The sequence below is a fragment of the Panulirus ornatus genome, chromosome 14, assembly GCF_036320965.1.
Source record: "Panulirus ornatus isolate Po-2019 chromosome 14, ASM3632096v1, whole genome shotgun sequence".
NCBI lineage: Eukaryota > Metazoa > Arthropoda > Malacostraca > Decapoda > Palinuridae > Panulirus > Panulirus ornatus.
In genome coordinates this window covers 38,238,918-38,264,628 of record NC_092237.1, presented here as the reverse complement: position 1 = coordinate 38,264,628, position 25,711 = coordinate 38,238,918, and the positions used below count along the sequence as shown (strand labels likewise).

The 25,711-nt window shown below is 40.4% G+C and overlaps 1 protein-coding gene across 1 annotated transcript in view; it reads right to left on the bottom strand.

The window, feature by feature from the left end:
- Nucleotides 1-494: 494 nt before the first annotated feature.
- The window catches only part of LOC139753528 (solute carrier family 22 member 13-like), a 280,737-nt gene continuing 255,520 nt past the window's right edge, over nt 495-25,711 (bottom strand). Inside the window, exons 10-11 of the mRNA XM_071670175.1 lie at nt 24,831-25,015; nt 495-926 (exon numbers count right to left, since the gene is read on the bottom strand). Coding sequence (XP_071526276.1) covers nt 639-926; nt 24,831-25,015 — 473 coding nt within the window. The 3' untranslated portion in view covers nt 495-638. The remainder of the gene's footprint in view (nt 927-24,830; nt 25,016-25,711) is intronic.

The window sequence follows — 25,711 nt, the reverse complement described above, 5'->3', positions numbered from 1 at the left end:
GGTATACCGGGGTCGACGTGCTGTCATTGGATTGAACCAGGGCATGTGAAGCCTCTGGGGTAAACCATGGAAAGTTCTGTGGGGCATGTGTGTGGAAAGGGAGCTGTGGTTTCGGTGCATTATTACATGACAGCTAGAGATAGTGTGAACGAATGTGGCCTTTGTTGTCTTTTCCTAGCGCTACCTCGCACACATGGGGGGGGGTGGGGTTGTTATTTCATGTGTGTCGGTGTGGGTGGCGATGGGAATGAATGAAGGCTGACAGTATGAATTGTGTACATGTGTATATATGTATATGTCAGTGTGTGTATATATATGTATACGTTGAGATGTATAGGTATATTTGTGTGTGTGTACTGTATGTATGTACATGTGTATGTGGGTGGGTTGGGGCCATTTCTTTCGTCTGTTTCCTTGCGCTACATCGCTAACATATATATATATATATATATATATATATATATATATATATATATATTATTTTATGTGTTGAAATTTGGTTTTACAATAATATTTTTTGAGGAAAATGGAATCCTTAATGTATGGTGCAAAAACATTTGTTCAGTTTGAGCCATTTTTTCACAAGCTTATTGTCCCAACAACCTATTGACCAGAGCTTTGTAGTGTTCTGCTCTCATTTAAAACCTGCTCTTCCTCGATGTCTCTGTGTCAGGCTCATAAGCCGTATTGGACTGACCGTCTGGGCTTTTGTTATTTACCGAGCTTGTGTCCATGGGAGAGAACGCTTCAGTAGCCACAGTAGCCCGTGAGTCTGTTTCATGCGTCACAGTTGTGTTCACCTGACGGGGTGCCTCGTCCTCCTGTATATTACGTCCTGTAGTCTCAGGCAGGAGACAGGAGAGGCCAGCAGCCACCAGCGACGATATTCCGAGTACTGCAGACGGTACCCATACCAACACATCACCCTGTACAGTGGTCGTCAGAAGTGTTAGTAACATAAACAACAACACAAACACATACGCACACGCACACACACACACAACGCACACACACACACACACACACACACACACACACACACACACACACACACACACACACACACACACACACACACACACACACAAACACAACACACACACACACACACACACACACACACACACACACACACACACACACACACACACACACAAACACGAACACACACACACACACACACACACACACACACACACACACACACACACACACACACACACACACACAAGCGAATTGTTTACAAATTTTATTGTTCATAAAATTTGTAAACAATTCAGCTTCTAGTCCACAAAATTAGTTTAGGATGCGCTCGTTGTCTCTCTTGGACAATTGCATGTTTACCAGATGGCGTTCTACCTGCGTATCATCGTTGTATATCAACCGACTGTTGTAATTCTCTCTTGTGTCTCACCTGATGATATGATTATTGCACGAAAGTGCACTTTGGAACTTAACGTGTTTCATTTTCCCCGTGGACTCATAGGAATATACTTGATCAAGCGCAAAATTGTGATCCTTTCCAATATATATATATATATATATATATATATATATATATATATATATATATATATATATATATATATATATATATATATATATATATATATATATATATATATATATATGTATATATATATATTCATTTATTTTGCTTTGTCGCTGTCTCCCACGTTAGCGAGGTAGCGCAAGGAAACAGACGAAAGAATGGCCCAACCCACCCACATACACATGTATATATTTACACGGCCACACACGCAAATATACATACCTATATATTTCAATATGTACATATATATACACACACAGACATAAACATATATACACATGTACATAATTCATACTGTCTGACTTTATTTATTCCCATCGCCACCTCGCCACACATGGAATAACAACCCCCTCCCCCCTAAGGTGCGCGAGGTAGCGCTAGGAAAAGACAACAAAGGCCACATTCGTTCACGCTCAGTCTCTAGCTGTCATGTAATAATTCACCGAAGCCACAGCTCCCTTTCCACATCCATGCCCCACACAACTTTCCATGGATTACCCCAGATGCTTCACATGACCTGCTTCAATCCATTGACAGCACGTCGACCTCGTTATACCACATCGTTCCAATTCACTCTATTCCTTGCATGTCTTTCACCCTCCTGCATGTTCAGGCCCCGATCATTCAAAATCTTTTTCACTCCATCTTTCCACCTCCAATTTGGTCTCCCACTTCTTGTTCCCTCCACTTCTGACAGGTATACTCTCTTGGTCAATCTTTCCTCACTCATTCTCTCTATGTGACCAAACCATTTCAAAACACCCTCTTCTGCTCTCTCACCCACACTCTTTTTATTTCCACACATCTCTCTTACCCTTACATTACTTACTCGAACAAACAACCTCACAAAACATATTGTCCTCAAACATCTCATTTCCAACACACCCACCCTCCTGCGCACAACTCTATCCATAGCCCACGCCTCGCAACCATACAACATTGTTGGAACCACTATTCCTTCAAACATACCTACTTTTGCTTTCCGAGATAATGTTCTCGAATTCCAAACATCCTTCAATATATATATATATTCAATATATATATATAGATATATATATATATATATATATATATATATATATATATATATATATATATATATATATATATATATATATATATATATATATATATTTTTTTTTTGTCGCTGTCTCCCGCGTTTGCGAGGTAGCGCAAGAAAACAGACGAAAGAAATGGCCCAACCCACCCCCATACACATGTATATACATACGTCCACACACGTAAATATACATACCTACACAGCTTTCCATGGTTTCCCCGAGACGCTTCAAATGCCCTGATTCAATCCACTGACAGCAGGTCAACCCCGGTTTACCACATCGATCCAATTCACTCTATTCCTTGCACTCCTTTCACCCTCCAGCATGTTCAGGCCCGATCACACAAAATCTTTTTCACTCCATCTTTCAACCTCCAATTTGGTCTCCCGCTTCTCCTCGTCCCCTCCACCTCCGACACATATATCCTCTTGGTCAATCTTTCCTCAATCATTCTCTCCATGTGCCCAAACCATTTCAAAACACCCTCTTCTGCTCTCTCAACCACGCTCTTTTTATTTCCACACATCTCTCTTACCCTTAAGTTACTTACTCGATCAAACCACCTCACACCACACATTGTCCTCAAACATCTCATTTCCAGCACATCCATCCTGCTGCGCACAACTCTATCCATAGCCCACGCCTCGCAACCATACAACATTGTTGGAACCACTATTCCTTCAAACATACCCATTTTTGCTTTCCGAGATAATGTTCTCGACTTCCACACATTCTACAAGGCTCCCAGGATTTTCGCCCCCTCCCCCACATAATGATCCACTTCCGCTTCCATGGTTCCATCCGCTGCCAGATCCACTCCAAGATATCTAAAACACTTCACTTCCTCCAGTTTTTCTCCATTCAAACTTACCTCCCAATTGACTTGACCCTCAACCCTACTGTACCTAATAACCTTGCTCTTATTCACATTTACTCTTAACTTTCTTCTTTCACACACTTTACCAAACTCAGTCACCAGCTTCTGCAGTTTCTCACATGAATCAGCCACCAGCGCTGTATCATCAGCGAACAACAACTGACTCACTTCCCAAGCTCTCTCATCCCCAACAGACTTCATATATATATATATATATATATATATATATATATATATATATATATATATATATATATATATATATATATATATATATATATATATATATATATATATATGAAGTCTGTTGGGGATGAGAGAGCTTGGGAAGTGAGTCAGTTGTTGTTCGCTGATGATACAGCGCTGGTGGCTGATTCATGTGAGAAACTGCAGAAGCTGGTGACTGAGTTTGGTAAAGTGTGTGAAAGAAGAAAGTTAAGAGTAAATGTATATATATATATATATATATATATATATATATATATATATATATATATATATATATATATACATATATATATATATATATATGTATATATACATATATATATATATATATATATATATATATATATATATATATATATATATATATATATATATATATATATATATATATATATATATATATATATATATATATGTAGGTTTGCGGCAGGGGTGTGTGATGTCTCCATGGTTGTTTAATTTGTTTATGGATGGGGTTGTAAAGGAGGTAAATGCAAGAGTCCTGGAAAGAGGGGCAAGTATGAAGTCTGTTGGGGATGAGAGAGCTTGGGAAGTGAGTCAATTGTTGTTCGCTGATGATACAGCGCTGGTGGCTGATTCATGTGAGAAACTGCAGAAGCTGGTGACTGAGTTTGGTAAAGTGTGTGGAAGAAGAAAGTTGAGAGTAAATGTGAATAAGAGCAAGGTTATTAGGTACAGTAGGGTTGAGGGTCAAGTCAATTGGGAGGTGAGTTTGAATGGAGAAAAACTGGAGGAAGTGAAGTGTTTTAGATATCTGGGAGTGGATCTGTCAGCGGATGGAACCATGGAAGCGGAAGTGGATCATAGGGTGGGGGAGGGGGCGAAAATTTTGGGAGCCTTGAAAAATGTGTGGAAGTCGAGAACATTATCTCGGAAAGCAAAAATGGGTATGTTTGAGGGAATAGTGGTACCAACAATGCTGTATGGTTGCGAGGCGTGGGCTATGGATAGAGATGTGCGCAGGAGGATGGATGTGCTGGAAATGAGATGTTTGAGGACAATGTGTGGTGTGAGGTGGTTTGAGCGAGTAAGTAACGTAAGGGTAAGAGAGATGTGTGGAAATAAAAAGAGCGTGGTTGAGAGAGCAGAAGAGGGTGTTTTGAAATGGTTTGGGCACATGGAGAGAATGAGTGAGGAGAGATTGACCAAGAGGATATATGTGTCGGAGGTGGAGGGAACGAGGAGAAGAGGGAGACCAAATTGGAGGTGGAAAGATGGAGTGAAAAAGATTTTGTGTGATCGGGGCCTGAACATGCAGGAGGGTGAAAGGAGGGCAAGAAATAGAGTGAATTGGAGTCATGTGGTATACAGGGGTTGACGTGCTGTCAGTGGATTGAAGCAAGGCATGTGAAGCGTCTGGGGTAAACCATGGAAAGCTGTGTAGGTATGTATATTTGCGTGTGTGGACGTGTGTATGTACATGTGTATGGGGGGGGGGGCCATTTCTTTCGTCTGTTTCCTTGCGCTACCTCGCAAACGCGGGAGACAGCGACAAAGTATAAAAAAAAAAAAAAAAAAAAAAAAAAAAAAAATATATATATATATACATATATATATATATATATATATATATATATTTATATATATATATATATATATTTTTCTTTTTTTTTTCCTTTGTCGCTGTCTCCCGCGTTTGCGAGGTAGCGCAAGGAAACAGACGAAAGAAATGGCCCAACCCACCCCCATACACATGTATATACATACGTCCACACACGCAAATATACATACCTACACAGCTTTCCATGGTTTACGCCAGACGCTTCACATGCCCTGATTCAATCCACTGACAGCACGTCAACCCCGGTATACCACATCGCTCCAAATCACTCTATTCCTTGCCCTTCTTTCACCCTTATGCAAGTTCAGGCCACGATCACACAAAATCTTTTTCACTCCATCTTTCCACCTCTAATTTGGTCTCCCTCTTCTCCTCGTTCCCTCCACCTCCGACACATATATCCTCTTGGTCAATCTTTCCTCACTCATTCTCTCCATGTGCCCAAAACATTTCAAAACACCCTCTTCTGCTCTCTCAACCACGCTCTTTTTATTTCCACACATCTCTCTTACCCTTACGTTACTCACTCGATCAAACCTCCTCACACCACACATTGTCCACAAACATCTCATTTCCAGCACATCCATCCTCCTGCGCACCACTCTATCCATAGCCCACGCCTCGCAACCATACAACATTGTTGGAACCACTATTCCTTCAAACATACACATTTTTGCTTTCCGAGATAATGTTCTCGACTTCCACACATTCTTCAAGGCTCCCAGAATTTTCACCCCCTCCCCCACCCTATGATCCACTTCCGCTTCCATGGTTCCATCCGCTGCCAGATCCACTCCCAGATATCTAAAACACTTCACTTCCTCCAGTTTTTCTCCATTCAAACTCACCTCCCAATTGACTTGACCCTCAACCCTACTGTACCTAATAACCTTGCTCTTATTCACATTTACTCTTAACTTTCTTCTTTCACACACTTTACCAAACTCAGTCACCAGCTTCTGCAGTTTCTCACATGAATCAGCCACCAGCGCTGTATCATCAGCGAACAACAACTGACTCACTTCCCAAGCTCTCTCATCCCCAACAGACTTCATACTTGCCCCTCTTTCCAAAACTCTTGCATTCACCTCCGTAACAACCCAACGATCCAATTCCCTCTATTTCTTGCCCGCCTTTCACCCTCCTGCATGTTCAGGCCCCGATCACTCAAAATCTTTTTCACTCCACCTTTCCACCTCCAATTTGGTCTCCCACTTCTCCTCGTTCCTTCCACCTCCGACACATATATCCTCTTGGTCAATCTTTCCTCACTCATTCTCTCCATGTGCCCAAACCATTTCAAAACACCCTCTTCTGCTCTCTCAACCACACTCTTTTTATTTCCATACATCTCTCTTACCCTCACATCACTCAATAGACCAAACCACCTCACATCACACATTGCTCCCAAACATCTCACCTCCAGCAGCGTCTGGGGGAAACCATGGAAAGCTGTGTAGGTATGTATATTTGCGTGTGTGGACGTATGTATATACATGTGTATGGGGGGGGGGGGTTGGGCCATTTCTTTCGTCTGTTTCCTTGCGATACCTCGCAAACGCGGGAGACAGCGACAAAGTATAATAAATAAATAAATATATATATATATATATATATATATATATAGATATATAGATATATATATATATATATATATATATATATATATATATATATATATATATATATATATTTATATATATATATATATATATATATATATATATATATATATATATATATATATATATATATATATATATATATATATATATATATATATATATATATATATATATATATATATATATATATATATATATTATATATATATAAATATATATATATATATATATATATATATATATATATATATATATATATATATATATATATATATCTATATATCTATATATATATATATATATATATTTATTTATTTATTATACTTTGTCGCTGTCTCCCGCGTTTGCGAGGTAGCGCAAGGAAACAGACGAAAGAAATGGCCCAACCCCCCCCCCCATACACATGTATATACATACGTCCACACACGCAAATATACATACCTACACAGCTTTCCATGGTTTACCCCAGACGCTTCACATGCCCTGCTTCAATCCACTGACAGCACGTCAACTCCGGTATACCACATCGCTCCAATTCACTCTATTCCTTGCCCTCCTTTCACCCTCCTGCATGTTCAGGCCCCGATCACACAAAATCTTTTTCACTCCATCTTTCCACCTCCAATTTGGTCTCCCTCTTCTCCTTGTTCCCTCCACCTCCGACACATATATCCTTTGGTCAATCTTTCCTCACTCATCCTCTCCATGTGCCCAAACCACTTCAAAACACCCTCTTCTGCTCTCTCAACCACGCTCTTTTTATTTCCACACATCTCTCTTACCCTTACGTTACTCACTCGATCAAACCACCTCACACCACACATTGTCCTCAAACATCTCATTTCCAGCACATCCATCCTCCTGCGCACAACTCTATCCATAGCCCACGCCTCGCAACCATACAACATTGTTGGAACCACTATTCCTTCAAACATACCCATTTTTGCTTTCCGAGATAATGTTCTCGACTTCCACACATTCTTCAAGGCCCCCAGGATTTTCGCCCCCTTCCCCACCCTATGATCCACTTCCGCTTCCATGGTTCCATCCGCTGCCAGATCCACTCCCAGATATCTAAAACACTTCACTTCCTCCAGTTTTTCTCCATTCAAACTCACCTCCCAATTGACTTGACCCTCAACCCTACTGTACCTAATAACCTTGCTCTTATTCACATTTACTCTTAACTTTCTTCTTCCACACACTTTTCCAAACTCAGTCACCAGCTTCTGCAGTTCCTCACATGAATCAGCCACCAGCGCTGTATCATCAGCGAACAATTCCCAAGCTCTCTCATCCCCAACAGACTTCATACTTGCCCCTCTTTCCAAAACTCTTGCATTTACCTCCCTAACAACCCCATCCATAAACAAATTAAACAACCATGGAGACATCACACACCCCTGCCCCAAACCTACATTCACTGAGAACCAATCACTTTCCTCTCTTCCTACACGTACACATGCCTTACATCCTCGATAAAAACTTTTCACTGCTTCTAACAACTTGCCTCCCACACCATATATTCTTAATACCTTCCACAGAGCATCTCTATCAACTCTATCATATGCCTTCTCCAGATCCTTAAATGCTACATACAAATCCATTTGCTTTTCTAAGTATTTCTCACATACATTCTTCAAAGCAAACACCTGATCCACACATCCTCTACCACTTCTGAAACCACACTGCTCTTCCCCAATCTGATGCTCTGTACATGCCTTCACCCTCTCAATCAATACCCTCCCATATAATTTACCAGGAATACTCAACATACTTATACCTCTGTAATTTGAGCACTCACTCTTATCCCCTTTGCCTTTGTACAATGGCACTATGCAAGCATTCCGCCAATCTTCAGGCACCTCACCATGAGTCATACATACATTAAATAACCTTACCAACCAGTCAACAATACAGTCACCCCCTTTTTTAATAAATTCCACTGCAATACCATCCAAACCTGCTGCCTTGCCGGCTTTCATCTTCCGCAAAGCTTTCACTACCTCTTCTCTGTTTACCAAATCATTTCCCCTAACCCTCTCACTTTGCACACCACCTCGACCAAAACACCCTATATCTGCCACTCTATCATCAAACACATTCAACAAACCTTCAAAATACTCACTCCATCTCCTTCTCACATCACCACTACTTGTTATCACCTCCCCACTTGCGCCCTTCACCGAAGTTCCCATTTGCTCCCTTGTCTTACGCACTTTATTTACCTCCTTCCAGAACATCTTTTTATTCTCCCTAAAATTTAATGATACTCTCTCACCCCAACTCTCATTTGCCCTTTTTTTCACCTCTTGCACCTTTCTCTTGACCTCCTGTCTCTTTCTTTTATACATCTCCCACTCAATTGCATTTTTTCCCTGCAAAAATCGTCCAAATGCCTCTCTCTTCTCTTTCACTAATACTCTTACTTCTTCATCCCACCACTCACTACCCTTTCTAATCAACCCACCTCCCACTCTTCTCATGCCACAAGCATCTTTTGCGCAATCCATCACTGATTCCCTAGATACATCCCATTCCTCCCCCACTCCCCTTACTTCCATTGTTCTCACCTTTTTTCCATTCTGTACTCAGTCTCTCCTGGTACTTCCTCACACAGGTCTCCTTCTCAAGCTCACTTACTCTCACCACCCTCTTCACCCCAACATTCACTCTTCTTTTCTGAAAACCCATACAAATCTTCACCTTAGCCTCCACAAGATAATGATCAGACATCCCTCCAGTTGCACCTCTCAGCACATTAACATCCAAAAGTCTCTCTTTCGCACGCCTGTCAATTAACACGTAATCCAATAACGCTCTCTGGCCATCTCTCCTACTTACATAAGTATACTTATGTATATCTCGCTTTTTAAACCAGGTATTCCCAATCATCAGTCCTTTTTCAGCACATAAATCTACAAGCTCTTCACCATTTCCATTTACAACACTGAACACCCCATGTATACCAATTATTCCCTCAACTGCCACATTACTCACCTTTGCATTCAAATCACCCATCACTATGACCCGGTCTCGTGCATCAAAACCACTAACACACTCATTCAGCTGCTCCCAAAACACTTGCCTCTCTTGATCTTTCTTCTCATGCCCAGGTGCATATGCACCAATAATCACCCACCTCTCTCCATCAACTTTCAGTTTTACCCATATTAATCGAGAATTTACTTTCTTACACTCTATCACATACTCCCACAACTCCTGTTTCAGGAGTATTGCTACTCCTTCCCTTGCTCTTGTCCTCTCACTAACCCCTGACTTTACTCCCCAGACATTCCCAAACCACTCTTCCCCTTTACCCTTGAGCTTCGTTTCACTCAGAGTCAAAACATCCACGTTCCTTTCCTCAAACATACTACCTATCTCTCCTTTTTTCACATCTTGGTTACATCCACACACATTTAGGCACCCCACTCTGAGCCTTCGAGGAGGATGAGCACTCCCCGCGTGACTCCTTCTTCTGTTTCCCATTTCAGAAAGTTAATACAAGGAGGGGAGGATTTCTGGCCCCCCGCTCCCGTCCCCTCTAGTCGCTTTCTACGACACGCGAGGAATACGTGGGAAGTATTCTTTCACCCCTATCCCCAGGGATAATATACATATATATATACATATACACATACACACACATACACATACATACGCACATATACACACACACACACATACATATATATACATATGAGAAATGTAAGAAATAATTTAGAAAACTGAAACTTCTAGCTTGAAATGAATGAAAAAAAAGAATGTCACATAATGGTTCAACCTCTGGCTATGGAAAAAAGGAAATGTATAATTTATTTACACAAACGTCAATAGCAGTTCTCATCAATTTAACCACTGTATCAATAAGCTTCAATGAGATACCTACAGCATAATTATTCTGCAACCTAGGAAAATTTTTTATAGAAATCTCAAGGTATCAGTTGATCCCTCATCAGGAAAAGGTGGTGAAAAGTTTCTGTAACTAACTAGTTTAAGGAACCCACATCAAGGAAGGGTTAATCATGATTTTAACCACTCACATTTCTCTGTAAGAGGAATTAGTATCTTGATTCTGTTGATTATATCTTTAGGTTCCTGTTCTGAACTTTGACATAACATGTTTAAGGATGTTTCCTAAATTGGCCAATATCCTGTAGTAAGTCTGTATATGCCACCCAGCTCTTAATGCATAAAATGATATAAACAATACAGAGAACGTTCATATTGTATCCTCTTGCTGAAAGGCTTGCTGAAGGAAAAAAAAGTGAGGCCTAAAGAGTCAAAAGCAAATTTCAAAACAGTATGGCAGATATCATAAGCTAGTTCTGAGGCTTTATACTGTTTTCATTATTTATATGTTATGGGTATGGAGCGTTTTCATATTCAAAGCTGGGTGATTTATGCAGTCTATCTTATAAGATCTGTTAACAAACATCTCACCTTAGGGGCTTGATACCCAACAGCAACAATGGTTTTGCAATAACATGGAACAATGATCTACTAGTTAATCCAGGAAAGCAAGAAAGGTCACTCAATTGAATAAATGATAAACAAGAAAGCAGTTAGAATGCAAAAAAGCTAATAAAAGTTTTGAAAGTAAAGAGTTAATATGATAAGGCTGTACTAATGTATTCTGACTTAAAGAAAGTGTGTTTACTTAATACAGATAGGAAACCCAACTCATCACTCTTTCACCTAACCCTTTCATAAACTCCATATAACAGCAGCATTGCTAGTCCTAAGATATTTCCACAGAGAGAAAAACTGTAAACTAGATTTGAAAAATTACCATTTTCTGTGTACATACCAGCATGTATATGAACATCAGAATTTAGGCAAAACTAAAGTTCAAAAAAACTACTCAGAAAACAAAACAAAAACAAAAATGGGGGCACTAGAATCAACACAGTAAGATTTTTTTTTTGTAATAATGATGTTTCTAATAATGCATTCTCATCCTGTAAAGCCAAAACATTACATACTGGTTCTCTTATAAATTTATATACAGAATAATACAATCTATCAGCAAGTGATAACTGATGTTTGCCAGTTTTACTCTTAACTAACAATTCAAATCTAAAGTTTTATAAAAGGTGATTAATCATATTAAATCTTGCACCTCAGGATCCCCTCTCATCAAAATGTTTCTATACATACATCTTGATTCTGGTTACTACTGAGAAATCAATCTTCTCACCCTTCTCATATATATATATATATATATATATATATATATATATATATATATATATATATATATATATAGATATGTATATATATTTTTTTTTTTATGCTTTGTCGCTGTCTCCCGCGTTTGCGAGGTAGCGCAAGGAAACAGACGAAAGAAATGGCCCAACCCCCCCACCCTACACATGTATATACATACGTCCACACACGAAAATATACATACCTACACAGCTTTCCATGGTTTACCCCAGACGCTTCACATGCCTTGATTCAATCCACTGACAGCACGTCAGCCCCGGTATACCACATCGCTCCAATTCACTCTGTTCCTTGCCCTCCTTTCACCCTCCTGCATGTTCAGGCCCCGATCACACAAAATCTTTTTCACTCCATCTTTCCACCTCCAATTTGGTCTCCCTCTTCTCCTTGTTCCCTCCACCTCCGACAGTTATATCCTCTTGGTCAATGTTTCCTCACTCATCCTCTCCATGTGCCCAAACCATTTCAAAACACCCTCTTCTGCTCTCTCAACCACGCTCTTTTTATTTCCACACATCTCTCTTACCCTTACGTTACTCACTCGATCAAACCACCTCACACCACACATTGTCCTCAAACATCTCATTTCCAGCACATCCATCCTCCTGCGCACAACTCTATCCATAGCCCACGCCTCGCAACCATACAACATTGTTGGAACCACTATTCCTTCAAACATACCCATTTTTGCTTTCCGAGATAATGTTCTCGACTTCCACACATTCTTCAAGGCCCCCAGAATTTTCGCCCCCTCCCCCACCCTATGATCCACTTCCGCTTCCATGGTTCCATCCGCTGCCAGATCCACTCCCAGATATCTAAAACACTTCACTTCCTCCAGTTTTTCTCCATTCAAACTCACCTACCAATTGACTTGACCCTCAACCCTACTGTACCTAATAACCTTGCTCTTATTCACATTTACTCTTAACTTTCTTCTTCCACACACTTTACCAAACTCAGTCACCAGCTTCTGCAGTTTCACACATGAATCAGCCACCAGCGCTGTGTCATCAGCGAACAACAACTGACTCACTTCCCAAGCTCTCTCATCCCCAACCGACTTCAAACTTGCCCCTCTTTCCAAAACTCTTGCATTTACCTCCCTAACAACCCCATCCATAAACAAATTAAACAACCATGGAGACATCACACACCCCTGCCGCAAACCTACATTCACTGAGAACCAATCACTTTCCTCTCTTCCTACACGTACACATGCCTTACATCCTCGATAAAAACTTTTCACTGCTTCTAACAACTTTCCTCCCACACCATATATTCTTAATACCTTCCACAGAGCATCTCTATCAACTTTATCATATGCCTTCTCCAGATCCATAAATGCTACATACAAATCCATTTGCTTTTCTAAGTATTTCTCACATACATTCTTCAAAGCAAACACCTGATCCACACATCCTCTACCACTTCTGAAACCACACTGCTCTTCCCCAATCTGATGCTCTGTACATGCCTTCACCCTCTCAATCAATACCCTCCCATATAATTTACCAGGAATACTCAACATACTTATACCTCTGTAATTTGAGCACTCACTCTTATCCCCTTTGCCTTTGTACAATGGCACTATGCACGCATTCCGCCAATCCTCAGGCACCTCACCATGAGTCATACATACATTAAATAACCTTACCAACCAGTCAACAATACAGTCACCCCCTTTTTTAATAAATTCCACTGCAATACCATCCAAACCTGCTACCTTGCCGGCTTTCATCTTCCGCAAAGCTTTCACTACCTCTTCTCTGTTTACCAAATCATTTTCCCTAACCCTCTCACTTTGCACACCACCTCGACCAAAACACCCTATATCTGCCACTCTATCATCAAACACATTCAACAAACCTTTGAAATACTCACTCCATCTCCTTCTCACATCACCACTACTTGTTATCACCTCCCCATTTGCGCCCTTCACTGAAGTTCCCATTTGCTCCCTTGTCTTACGCACTTTATTTACCTCCTTCCAGAACATCTTTTTATTCTCCCTAAAATTTAATGATACTCTCTCACCCCAACTCTCATTTGCCCTTTTTTTCACCTCTTGCACCTTTCTCTTGACCTCCTGTCTCTTTCTTTTATACATCTCCCACTCAATTGCATTTTTTCCCTGCAAAAATCGTCCAAATGCCTCTCTCTTCTCTTTCACTAATACTCTTACTTCTTCATCCCACCACTCACTACCCTTTCTAATCAACCCACCTCCCACTCTTCTCATGCCACAAGCATCTTTTGCGCAATCCATCACTGATTCCCTAAATACATTCCATTCCTCCCCCACTCCCCTTACTTCCATTGTTCTCACCTTTTTCCATTCTGTACTCAGTCTCTCCTGGTACTTCCTCACACAGGTCTCCTTCTCAAGCTCACTTACTCTCACCACCCTCTTCACCCCAACATTCACTCTTCTTTTCTGAAAACCCATACAAATCTTCACCTTAGCCTCCACAAGATAATGATCAGACATCCCTCCAGTTGCACCTCTCAGCACATTAACATCCAAAAGTCTCTCTTTCGCACGCATGTCAATTAACACGTAATCCAATAACGCTCTCTGGCCATCTCTCCTACTTACATAAGTACACTTATGTATATCTCGCTTTTTAAATCAGGTATTCCCAATCATCAGTCCTTTTTCAGCACATAAATCTACAAGCTCTTCACCATTTTCATTTACAACACTGAACACCCCATGTATACCAATTATTCCCTCAACTGCCGCATTACTCACCTTTGCATTCAAATCACCCATCACTATAACCCGGTCTCGTGCATCAAAACCACTAACACACTCATTCAGCTGCTCCCAAAACACTTACCTCTCTTGATCTTTCTTCTCATGCCCAGGTGCATAAGCACCAATAATCACCCACCTCTCTCCATCAACTTTCAGTTTTACCCATATTAATCGAGAATTTACTTTCTTACACTCTATCACATACTCCCACAACTCCTGTTTCAGGAGTATTGCTACTCCTTCCCTTGCTCTTGTCCTCTCACTAACCCCTGACTTTACTCCCCAGACATTCCCAAACCACTCTTCCCCTTTACCCTTGAGCTTCGTTTCACTCAGAGCCAAAACATCCAGGTTCTTTTCCTCAAACATACTACCTATCTCTCCTTTTTTCACATCTTGGTTACATCCACACACATTTAGGCACCCCACTCTGAGCCTTCGCGGAGGATATATATATATATATATATATATATATATATATATATATATATATATATATATATATATATATATATATATATATATATATATATATATATATATATATATATATATATGTATATATATATATATTTCCCAATTCTGTGGGACCTGGATGTGGAAAGGGAGCTGTGGTTTCCGGCATTATTACATGAGAGCTAGGACTGCGTGTGAACGAATGGGGCCTTTGTTGTCTTTTCCTAACGCTACCTGGCACACATGAGGAGGGATGTGGATGTTATTCCATGTGTGGCGAAGTGGCGATGGGAATAAATAAAGGCAGACAGTATGAATTATGTACATGTGTATATATATATATATATATATATATATATATATATATATATATATATATATATATATATATATATATATATATATATATATATATATATATATATATATATATATATATATATATATATATATATATATATATATATATATATATATATATATATATATATATATATATATATATATATATATATGTCTGTGTGTGTATATATATATGTGTACATTGAGATGTATAGGTATGTATATTTACGTGTGTGGACATGTATGCATATAGATGTGTTGGGGGGTGGGTTGCGCCATTTCTTTCGTCTGTTTCTTTGCTATACCTCGCAGACGCGTGAGACAGCGACAAAGCAAAATAAATAAATAGATAGAAATATATATATATATATATATATATATATATATATATATATATATATATATATATATATATATATATATATATATATATATATATATATATATATATATATATATGTACATATATATATATATATATATATATATATATATATATATATATATATATATATATATATATATATATATATATATATATATATGTATATATATATTTTTTTTTTCATACTATTCGCTATTTCCCGCGATAGCGAGGTAGCGTTAAGAACAGAGGACTGGGCCTTTGAAAAAAAAAAAAAAAAAAAAAAAAAAATGAAACACGAAAAGTTCCCAAGTGCACTTTCGTGTAATAATCACATCATCAGGGAAGACACAAGAGAGAAATATAAGAGTCAGTTGATATACGCCAAATGGCGTCCTAGCTTCGTCTCTACTTCCCACGCATTCCTCGCGTGTTGTAAAAGGCGACTAGAGCGGACGGGAGCGGGGGGCCAGAAATCCTCCCCTCCTTGTATTTTTTAACTTTCTAAAATGGGAAACAGAAGAAGGAGTCACGCGGGGAGTGCTCATCCTCGTCGAAGGCTCAGACTGGGGTGTCTAAATGTGCGTGGATGTAACCAAGATGTGAAAAAAGGAGAGATAGGTAGTATGTTTGAGGAAAGGAACCTGCATGTTTTGGCTCTGAGTGAAACGAAGCTCAAGGGTAAAGAGGAAGAGTGGTTTGGGAATGTCTTGGGAGTAAAGTCAGGGGTTAGTGAGAGGACAAGAGCAAGGGAAGGAGTAGCAGTACTCCTGAAACAGGATTTGTGGGAGTATGTGATAGAATGTAAGAAAGTAGATTCTCGATTAATATGGGTAAAACTGAAAGTTGATGGAGAGAGATGGGTGATTATTGGTGCATATGCACCTGGGCATGAGAAGAAAGATCATGAGAGGCAAGTGTTTTGGGAGCAGCTGAATGAGTGTGTTAGTGGTTTTGATGCACGAGACCGGGTTATAGTGATGGGTGATTTGAATGCAAAGGTGAGTAATGTGGCAGTTGAGGGAATAATTGGTATACATGGGGTGTTCAGTGTTGTAAATGGAAATGGCGAAGAGCTTGTAGATTTATGTGCTGAAAAAGGACTGGTGATTGGGAATACCTGATTTAAAAGCGAGATATACATAAGTATACGTATGTAAGTAGGAGAGATGGCCAGAGAGCGTTATTGGATTACGTATTAGTTGACAGGCGCGCGAAAGAGAGACTTTTGGATGTTGATGTGCTGAGAGGTGCAACTGGAGGGATGTCTGATCATTATCTTGTGGAGGCTAAGGTGAAGATTTGTATAGGTTTTCAGAAAAGAAGAGTGAATGTTGGGGTGAAGAGGGTGGTGAGAGTAAGTGAGCTTGGGAAGGAGACTTGTGTGAGGAAGTACCAGGAGAGACTGAGTACAGAATGGAAAAAGGTGAGAACAATGGAAGTAAGGGGAGTGGGGGAGGAATGGGATGTATTTAGGGAATCAGTGATGGATTGCGCAAAAGATGCTTGTGGCATGAGAAGAGTGGGAGGTGGGTTGATTAGAAAGGGTAGTGAGTGGTGGGATGAAGAAGTAAGATTATTAGTGAAAGAGAAGAGAGAGGCATTTGGACGATTTTTGCAGGGAAAAAATGCAATTGAGTGGGAGATGTATGAAAGAAAGAGACAGGAGGTCAAGAGAAAGGTGCAAGAGGTGAAAAAGAGGGCAAATGAGAGTTGGGGTGAGAGAGTATCATTAAATTTTAGGGAGAATAAAAAGATGTTCTGGAAGGAGGTAAATAAAGTGCGTAAGACAAGTGAGCAAATGGGAACTTCAGTGAAGGACGCAAATGGGGAGATGATAACAAGTAGTGGTGATGTGAGAAGGAGATGGAGTGAGTATTTTGAAGGTTTGTTGAATGTGTTTGATGATAGAGTGGCAGATATAGGGTGTTTTGGTCGAGGTGGTGTGCAAAGTGGGAGGGTTAGGGAAAATGATTTGAACAGAGAAGCGGTAGTAAAAGCTTTGCTGATGATGAAAGCCGGCAAGGCAGTAGGTTTGGATAGCATTGCAGTGGAATTTATTAAAAAAGGGGGTGACTGTATTATTGACTGGTTGGTAAGGTTATTTAATGTATGTATGACTCATGGTGAGGTGCCTGAGGATTGGCGGAATGCGTGTATAGTGCCATTGTACAAAGGCAAAGGGGATAAGAGTGAGTGCTCAAATTACAGAGGTAAAAGTTTGTTGAGTATTCCTGGTAAATTATATGGGAGGGTATTGATTGAGAGGGTGAAGGCATGTACAGAGCATCAGATTGGGGAAGAGCAGTGTGGTTTCAGAAGTGCTAGAGGATGTGTGGATCAGGTGTTTGCTTTGAAGAATGTATGTGAGAAATACTTAGAAAAGCAAATGGATTTGTATGTAGCATTTATGGATCTGGAGAAGGCATATGATAGAGTTGATAGAGATGCTCTGTGGAAGGTATTAAGAATATATGGTGTGGGAGGCAAGTTGTCAGAAGCAGTGAAAAGTTTTTATCGAGGATGTAAGGCATGTGTACGTGTAGGAAGAGAGGAAAGTGATTGGTTCTCAGTGAATGTAGGTTTGCGGCAGGGGTGTGTGATGTCTCCATGGTTGTTTAATTTGTTTATGGATGGGGTTGTTAGGGAGGTGAATGCAAGAGTTTTGGAAAGAGGGGCAAGAATGAAGTCTGTTGTGGGTGAGAGAGCTTGGGAAGTGAGTCAGTTGTTGTTCGCTGATGATACAGCGCTGGTGGCTGATTCATGTGAGAAACTGCAGAAGCTGGTGACTGAGTTTGGTAAAGTGTGTGAAAGAAGAAAGTTAAGAGTAAATGTGAATAAGAGCAAGGTTATTAGGTATAGTAGGGTTGAGGGTCAAGTCAATTGGGAGGTAAGTTTGAATGGAGAAAACTGGAGGAAGTAAAGTGTTTTAGATATCTTGGAGTGGATTTGGCAGCGGATGGAACCATGGAAGCGGAAGTGGATCATAGGGTGGGGGTGGAGGCGAAAATTCTGGGAGCCTTGAAGAATGTGTGGAAGTCGAGAACATTATCTCGGAAAGCAAAAATGGGTATGTTTGAAGGAACAGTGGTTCCAACAATGTTGTATGGTTGCGAGGCGTGGGCTATGGATAGAGTTGTGCGCAGGAGGATGGATGTGCTGGAAATGAGATGTTTGAGGACAATGTGTGGTGTGAGGTGGTTTGATCGAGTAAGTAACGTAAGGATAAGAGAGATGTGTGGAAATAAAAAGAGCGTGGTTGAGAGAGCAGAAGAGGGTGTTTTGAAATGGTTTGGGCACATGGAGAGAATGAGTGAGGAAAGATTGACCAAGAGGATATATGTGTCGGAGGTGGAGGGAACGAGGAGAAGTGGGAGACCAAATTGGAGGTGGAAAGATGGAGTGAAAAAGATTTTGTGTGATCGGGGCCTGAACATGCAGGAGGGTGAAAGGAGGGCAAGGAATAGAGTGAATTGGATCGATGTGGTATACCGGGGTTGACGTGCTGTCAGTGGATTGAATCAGGGCATGTGAAGCGTCTGGGGTAAACTATGGAAAGCTGTGTAGGTATGTATATTTGCGTGTGTGGACGTATGTATATACATGTGTATGGGGGTGGGTTGGGCCATTTCTTTCGTCTGTTTCCTTGCGCTACCTCGGAAACGCGGGAGACAGCGACAAAGCAAAAAAAAAAAAATATTATACTTATATATATATATATATATATATATATATATATATATATATATATATATATATATATATATATATATATATATATATATATATATACATAATACTTTACTTTGTCGCTGTTTCCTGCGTTAACAAGGTAGTGCAAGGAAACAGGAAAATTGGACCAACCCACCCACAAACACATATATATACTTACACGTCCACACACGCTCATATACATATCTATACATTTCATCATATACATTTCTATACATATGAAGACATACATATATACACATGCACATAATTCATACTGTCTGCCTTCATTCATTCTTGTCGCCACCACTCCACACATGAAGTAACAACCCCTTCCCCAAGCATGCTTGCGAGGTAGCGCTAAGAAAAGACAACAAAGGCCACATTCGTTCACACTCAGTCTCTAGATGTCATGTATAATGCACCGAAATTACAGCTCCCTTTCCACATACAGGCTCCACAAAACCTTCCTTGGTTTACCCAAACTCTTCACATGGCCCTGCTTCAATCCATTGACAGCACATCGACCCCGGTATACCATATCCTTCCAATTCTTTCTATTCTTTGCACGCCTTTTACCCTCGTGCATGTTCGGGCCCCAGTCACTCAAAATCTTTTTCACTTCACCTTTCTACCTCCAATTTAGCCTCCCACTTCTCGTTCCCTCCATCTCTGACGTATATATCCTTTTTGTTAATCTTTCCTCACTGATTCTCTCCATGTAACCAAACTATTTCTGTACACCGTCTTCTGCTCTCTTAACCACACTCTTTCTATTACCATTCATCTCTCTTACCCTTTCATAACTTACTCGACCAAACCGCCTGAAACCACATATTTTCCTCAAACGTCATTTCCAGCACATCCACCCTCCTCCGCACAACTCTTTCTATAACCCACGCCTCGCAACCATAGAGCATTGTTGGAACCACTATTCCTTCAAGCATACCCATTTTTGCTTTCCGAGATAATGTTCTCACCTTCCACACATTTTTCAACGCTCACAGACCTTTCGCCCCTTCCCGCACCCTGTGACTCACTTCCGCTTCCATGGTTCCATCCGATGCCAATCCACTTCCAGATATCTAAAACACTTTACTTCCTCCAGTTTTTTTCATTTAAACTTATCTCCCAATTGAATTGCCCTCAACGCTACTGCACCTAATAACCTTGCTCTTATTTACATTTACTCTCAGCTTTCTTCTTTCACACACTTCACCGAACTCAGTCACCGTCTTCTGCAGTTTCTCACCCGAATCAGCCACCATTGCTGTATCATCAGCGAACAACAAGTGACTCACTTCCCAAGCTCTCTCATCCACAACACACTGCATACTTGCCCCTCTCTCCAAAACTCTTGCATTCACCTCCTAACAACCCCATCCATAAACAGATTAAACAAGCATGGAAACATCACGCACCCCTGCCTTAAACTGACATTCACTGAGAACCAATAACTTTCCTCTCTTCCTATTCGTACAAATGCCTTATATCCTCGATAAAAACTTTTCACTGATTCTAACAGCTTGCCTCCCACTCCACATATTCATAATACTTTCCATAGAGCATCTCTATCAAGTCTATCATATGCCTTTTCCGGATCCATAACTGCTACATACAAATCCATTTGCTTTTCTAAGTATTTCTCACGTACATCCTCTACCACTTCTCAAACCACACTGCCCTTTCCCAGTGTGATGGTCTTTACATGCCTCCATCCTCTCACTCAATATCCATCCATATAGTGCCTCGGGAATATTCAACATACTTATACCTTTGCAATTTGAGCACTCATCTTTATCCCCTTTTCCTTTGTACTCTGGCACTATACATGCATTCCGCCAATCCTCGGGCATCTCACCATGAGTCATACATGCTTTAAATATCCTTACCAACCAGTCAACAGCACAATTACCATCTTTTTTAGATAAATTCCACTGCAATACCATCCAAACCCGCTGCCTCACCATCTTTCATCTTCCGCAAAGATTTTACAACCTCTTCTCTGTTTATCAGATCATTCTCACTCACTCTCTCACTTGGCACATCACCTCGACCAAATCACCCTATATCTGCCACTCTAACACATTCAACAAACCTTCAACATACTCCATCTCCTTCTCACATAACCGCTACTTGTTGTCACTATTTGTTAGCCCCCTTCACCGATGTTCCCATTTGTTCTCTTGACTCACGCACTTTATTTACCTCTTTTGATATCATCTTTTCATTCTCTCTAAAATTTGATGATACTCTCTCACCCCAACTCTCATTTGCCCTCTTTTTAACCTCTTGCACCTTTCTCTTGACCTCCTGCCTCTTTCTTTTATACATCTCCAATTCATTTGCACTATTTCCCTGCAAATATCGTCCAAATGCCTCTCCTTCTCTTTAGCTGATAATCTTACTTCTTCATCACACCACTCACTACCCTTTCTAATATGCCCACCTCCCACGCTTCTCATGCCACAAGCATCTTTTGCGCAAGCCATCACTGCTTCCCTAAATGCATCCCATTCCTCCCCCATTCCCCTTACCTCCTTTGCTCTCATCTTTTTCCATTCTGCACTCAGTCTTTCCTCGTACTTTCTCACACAAGTCTCCTTCCCAAGCTCACTTACCCTCACCACTCTTTTCACCCCAACATTCTCTCTTCTTTTCTGAAAACCTGTACAAATCTTAACCTTCGCCTTCATAAGATAATGATCAGACATCCCTCCAGTTGCACCTCTCAGCACATCAGCATCCAAAAGTCTCTCTTTCACGAGCCTATCAATCAAAACATGATCCAATAACGCTCTCTGGCCATCTCTTCTACTTTCATAGGTATACTTATGTATATCTCTCGGCTATTCCTAATCACCAGTCCTTTTTCAGCTCACAAATCTACAAGCTCTTTACCATTTCCATTTACAACACTGAACACGCCATGTACATCAATTATTCCCTTAACTGCCACATTCCTCACCCTTGCATTCAAATCACCCATCACTATAACCTGGTCTCGTGTATCAAAACTACTAACGCACCCACTCAGCTACTCCCAAAACACTTGCCTATCCTGATCTTTCTTCTCATGCCCAGGTGCATATGCAGCAATAATCACCCATCTCTCTCCATCCACTTTCAGTTTAATCCATATCAATCTAGAGTTTATTCTCTTACACTCAATCACATACTCCCACCACTCCTGTTCCAGTAGTAGTGCTACTTCTTCCCTTGCTCATGTCCTCTCACCAACCCCTGACTTTACTCCCAAAGCATTCCCAAACCACTTTTGCCTTTTCCCTCGAGCCTCGTTTCACTCAGAACCAAAACATCCAGGTTCCTTTCCTCAAACATACTACCTACCCTTTTTTCTCATCTTGGTCACATCTACACACATTTTGATACCCCAATCTGAGCCTTCGAGGAGGATGAGTACTCCCCGCGTGACTCCTTCTTCTGTTTCCCCTTTTATAAAGTTAAAATACAAGGAGGGGAGGGTTTCTAGCCCCCCCCCCATCGGCACACGTCCCCTTTAGTCGCCTTTTACGACAAGTGATGAATGCGTGGGTAGTATCTAATGTATGTATGATTCATGGTGAGGTGCCTGAGGATTGGCGGAATGATTGCATAGTGTCATTGTATAAAGTCAAAGGGGATAAAGGTGAATGCTCAGATTACAGAGTATAAGTTTGTTGAGTATTCCTGGAAAACTATATGGGAGGGTATTGATTGAGAGGGTGAAAGCATTTACAGAACATCATATTGGGGAAGAGCAGTGTGATTTCAGAAGTGGTGGAGGATGTGTGGATCTGGTGTTTACTTTGAAGAATGTATGTGAGAAATACTTAGAAAAGCAAATGAATTTGTATGTAGCATTTATGTAGCTGGGGAAGGCATATGGTAGAGTTGAATGAGATGCTCTGTGGAAGGTATTAACAATATACGGTGTGGGAGGCATGTTGCTAGAAGCAGTGAAAAGTTTTTATCGAGAATGTAAAGCATGTGTACGAGTAGGAAGAGAGGAAAGTGATTGGTTCCCAGGGAATGTCGGTTTGCGGCAGGGATGCGTGATGTCTCCATGGTTGTTTAATTCATTTATGGATGGGGTCGTTAGGGAGGTGAATGCAAGAGTTTTGGAGAAAAGGGCAAGCATGCGATCTGTTGTGGATGAGAGGGCTTAGGAAACGAGTTAGTTGTTGTTCGCTGATGATACAGAGCTGATGGCTGATTCAGATGAGAAACTGCTGAAGCTGACGATTGAGTCAGGTAAAGTGTGTGAAAAAAGAAAGCTGAGAGTAAATGTGAATAAGAGCAAGGTTATTAGGTACAGTAGGGTTGAGGGGCAAGTCAACTGGGAGGTAAGTTTAAATGGAGAAAAACTCTAGTGGTCGATTCGTATGAGAAACCGTGGAAGTTGGAGACTGAATTTGGAAATGTTTGTGTAAGGAGAAAGTTGAGAGTAAATATGAATAAGAGCAAGGTTATCAGGTTCAGTAAGGTTGAGAGACAAGTTAACTGGAATGTAAGCTTGAATGGAGAAAAATTGGAGGGTGTGGAGTGCTTTAGATATCTGGGAGTGGATTTAGCAGCAGATGGAACCATGTAAGCGGAAGGTAGTTACAGGGTAGGGGAGGGGCCGTAGGTTCTCTGAGCGATGAAGAATGTTAGGAAGGAGAGATCGTCATCTGGAAGAGCAAAAATGGGAATTTTTGAAGGAATATTAGCTCCAACAATGTTGCATGGTTGCGAGGCATTGGCTATTGACAGGGTTGTGCGGAGGAGGATGTATGTGTTAGAAATGAAATGAGTGAGAACATTAAGTGGTGTGAGGTGGCTTAATCGAGTAAGTAATGAAAGGGTAAATGTGACATGTGTAAATAGAAAGAGTGTGGTTGAACTTTGAAGCAGTTATGATAAGAATACGACTATAAAGCTTCCTTCCCCTGTGTACGAGTAAATGGTTACAAACTGGTAAATGAACAGTCGCAGTACCAAATAAGAGGCACACTCCTTCAGTGTCATGACAAACAATGCATTAGACAATACTTTACCAATATGTCGATGATGTAGGGAGAGCATATACTGCCCAACTTGGCGAAGACTTTAGCTTGACTAATGGCCATGGAGCGGTACTTGGTGGGGAAGAGCTCGACGGCAAAAATCTTAATCAAATGGTTGGCTGACGTGATGGACATCTTCCCAGACAGGGAGAGGAATATCTTCGCTAGTATAGGTGCTATGAATAGATAAATAATGTAATTCGTCAATCAGTTAGTAAACTAATTGATGAATCTATCTAATACATAATTGATGAATCAATCCATTTATTGATTAATGAGTTATATGATCAAACACCTGGCATTTAACAGCATTTTTTGTCGCTTTTAAAATGGTTGTGGCATTCCTGACCTGGCGAAATGCTGAGAACAATAATTGTCATGCAGACATGGGTGATGCACGGCTATAGATGTTGTACATTATGTATAGATTATATATCTATACTTAAAGATCTTTTCATTTACACCACAAATACCCCATACGTCGCTGAAAGCTGATGAAGATCTTCACAAATTGCTGAAAAGGGATAATCACTTGATCAGTCATTCGATGAAGCTTTACTCACACCTACGGGAAGGTGACTCATACTTAACTATCAGGGGAAGTTGACCCGCCACCTGCTTACACGACAAACTTACTCACAATCCATCGATTAGTGAAAGTGTTTTCAACATCCACCATCAAGGAAAACCGATGTAAATGCTAGTAAAGGGGAAACTGAGCCACCGCCATCTTGTATGGCAGTCATGTTCACGGATCAGCTATAGGTGGAAGAGGAATCTGACTAATTACTTAACATTAGGGAACTTTGATTCATCATATACTGACTGGGTAACCTGAGTCACTAACCCTGACCAGAGGAAACTGACTCACC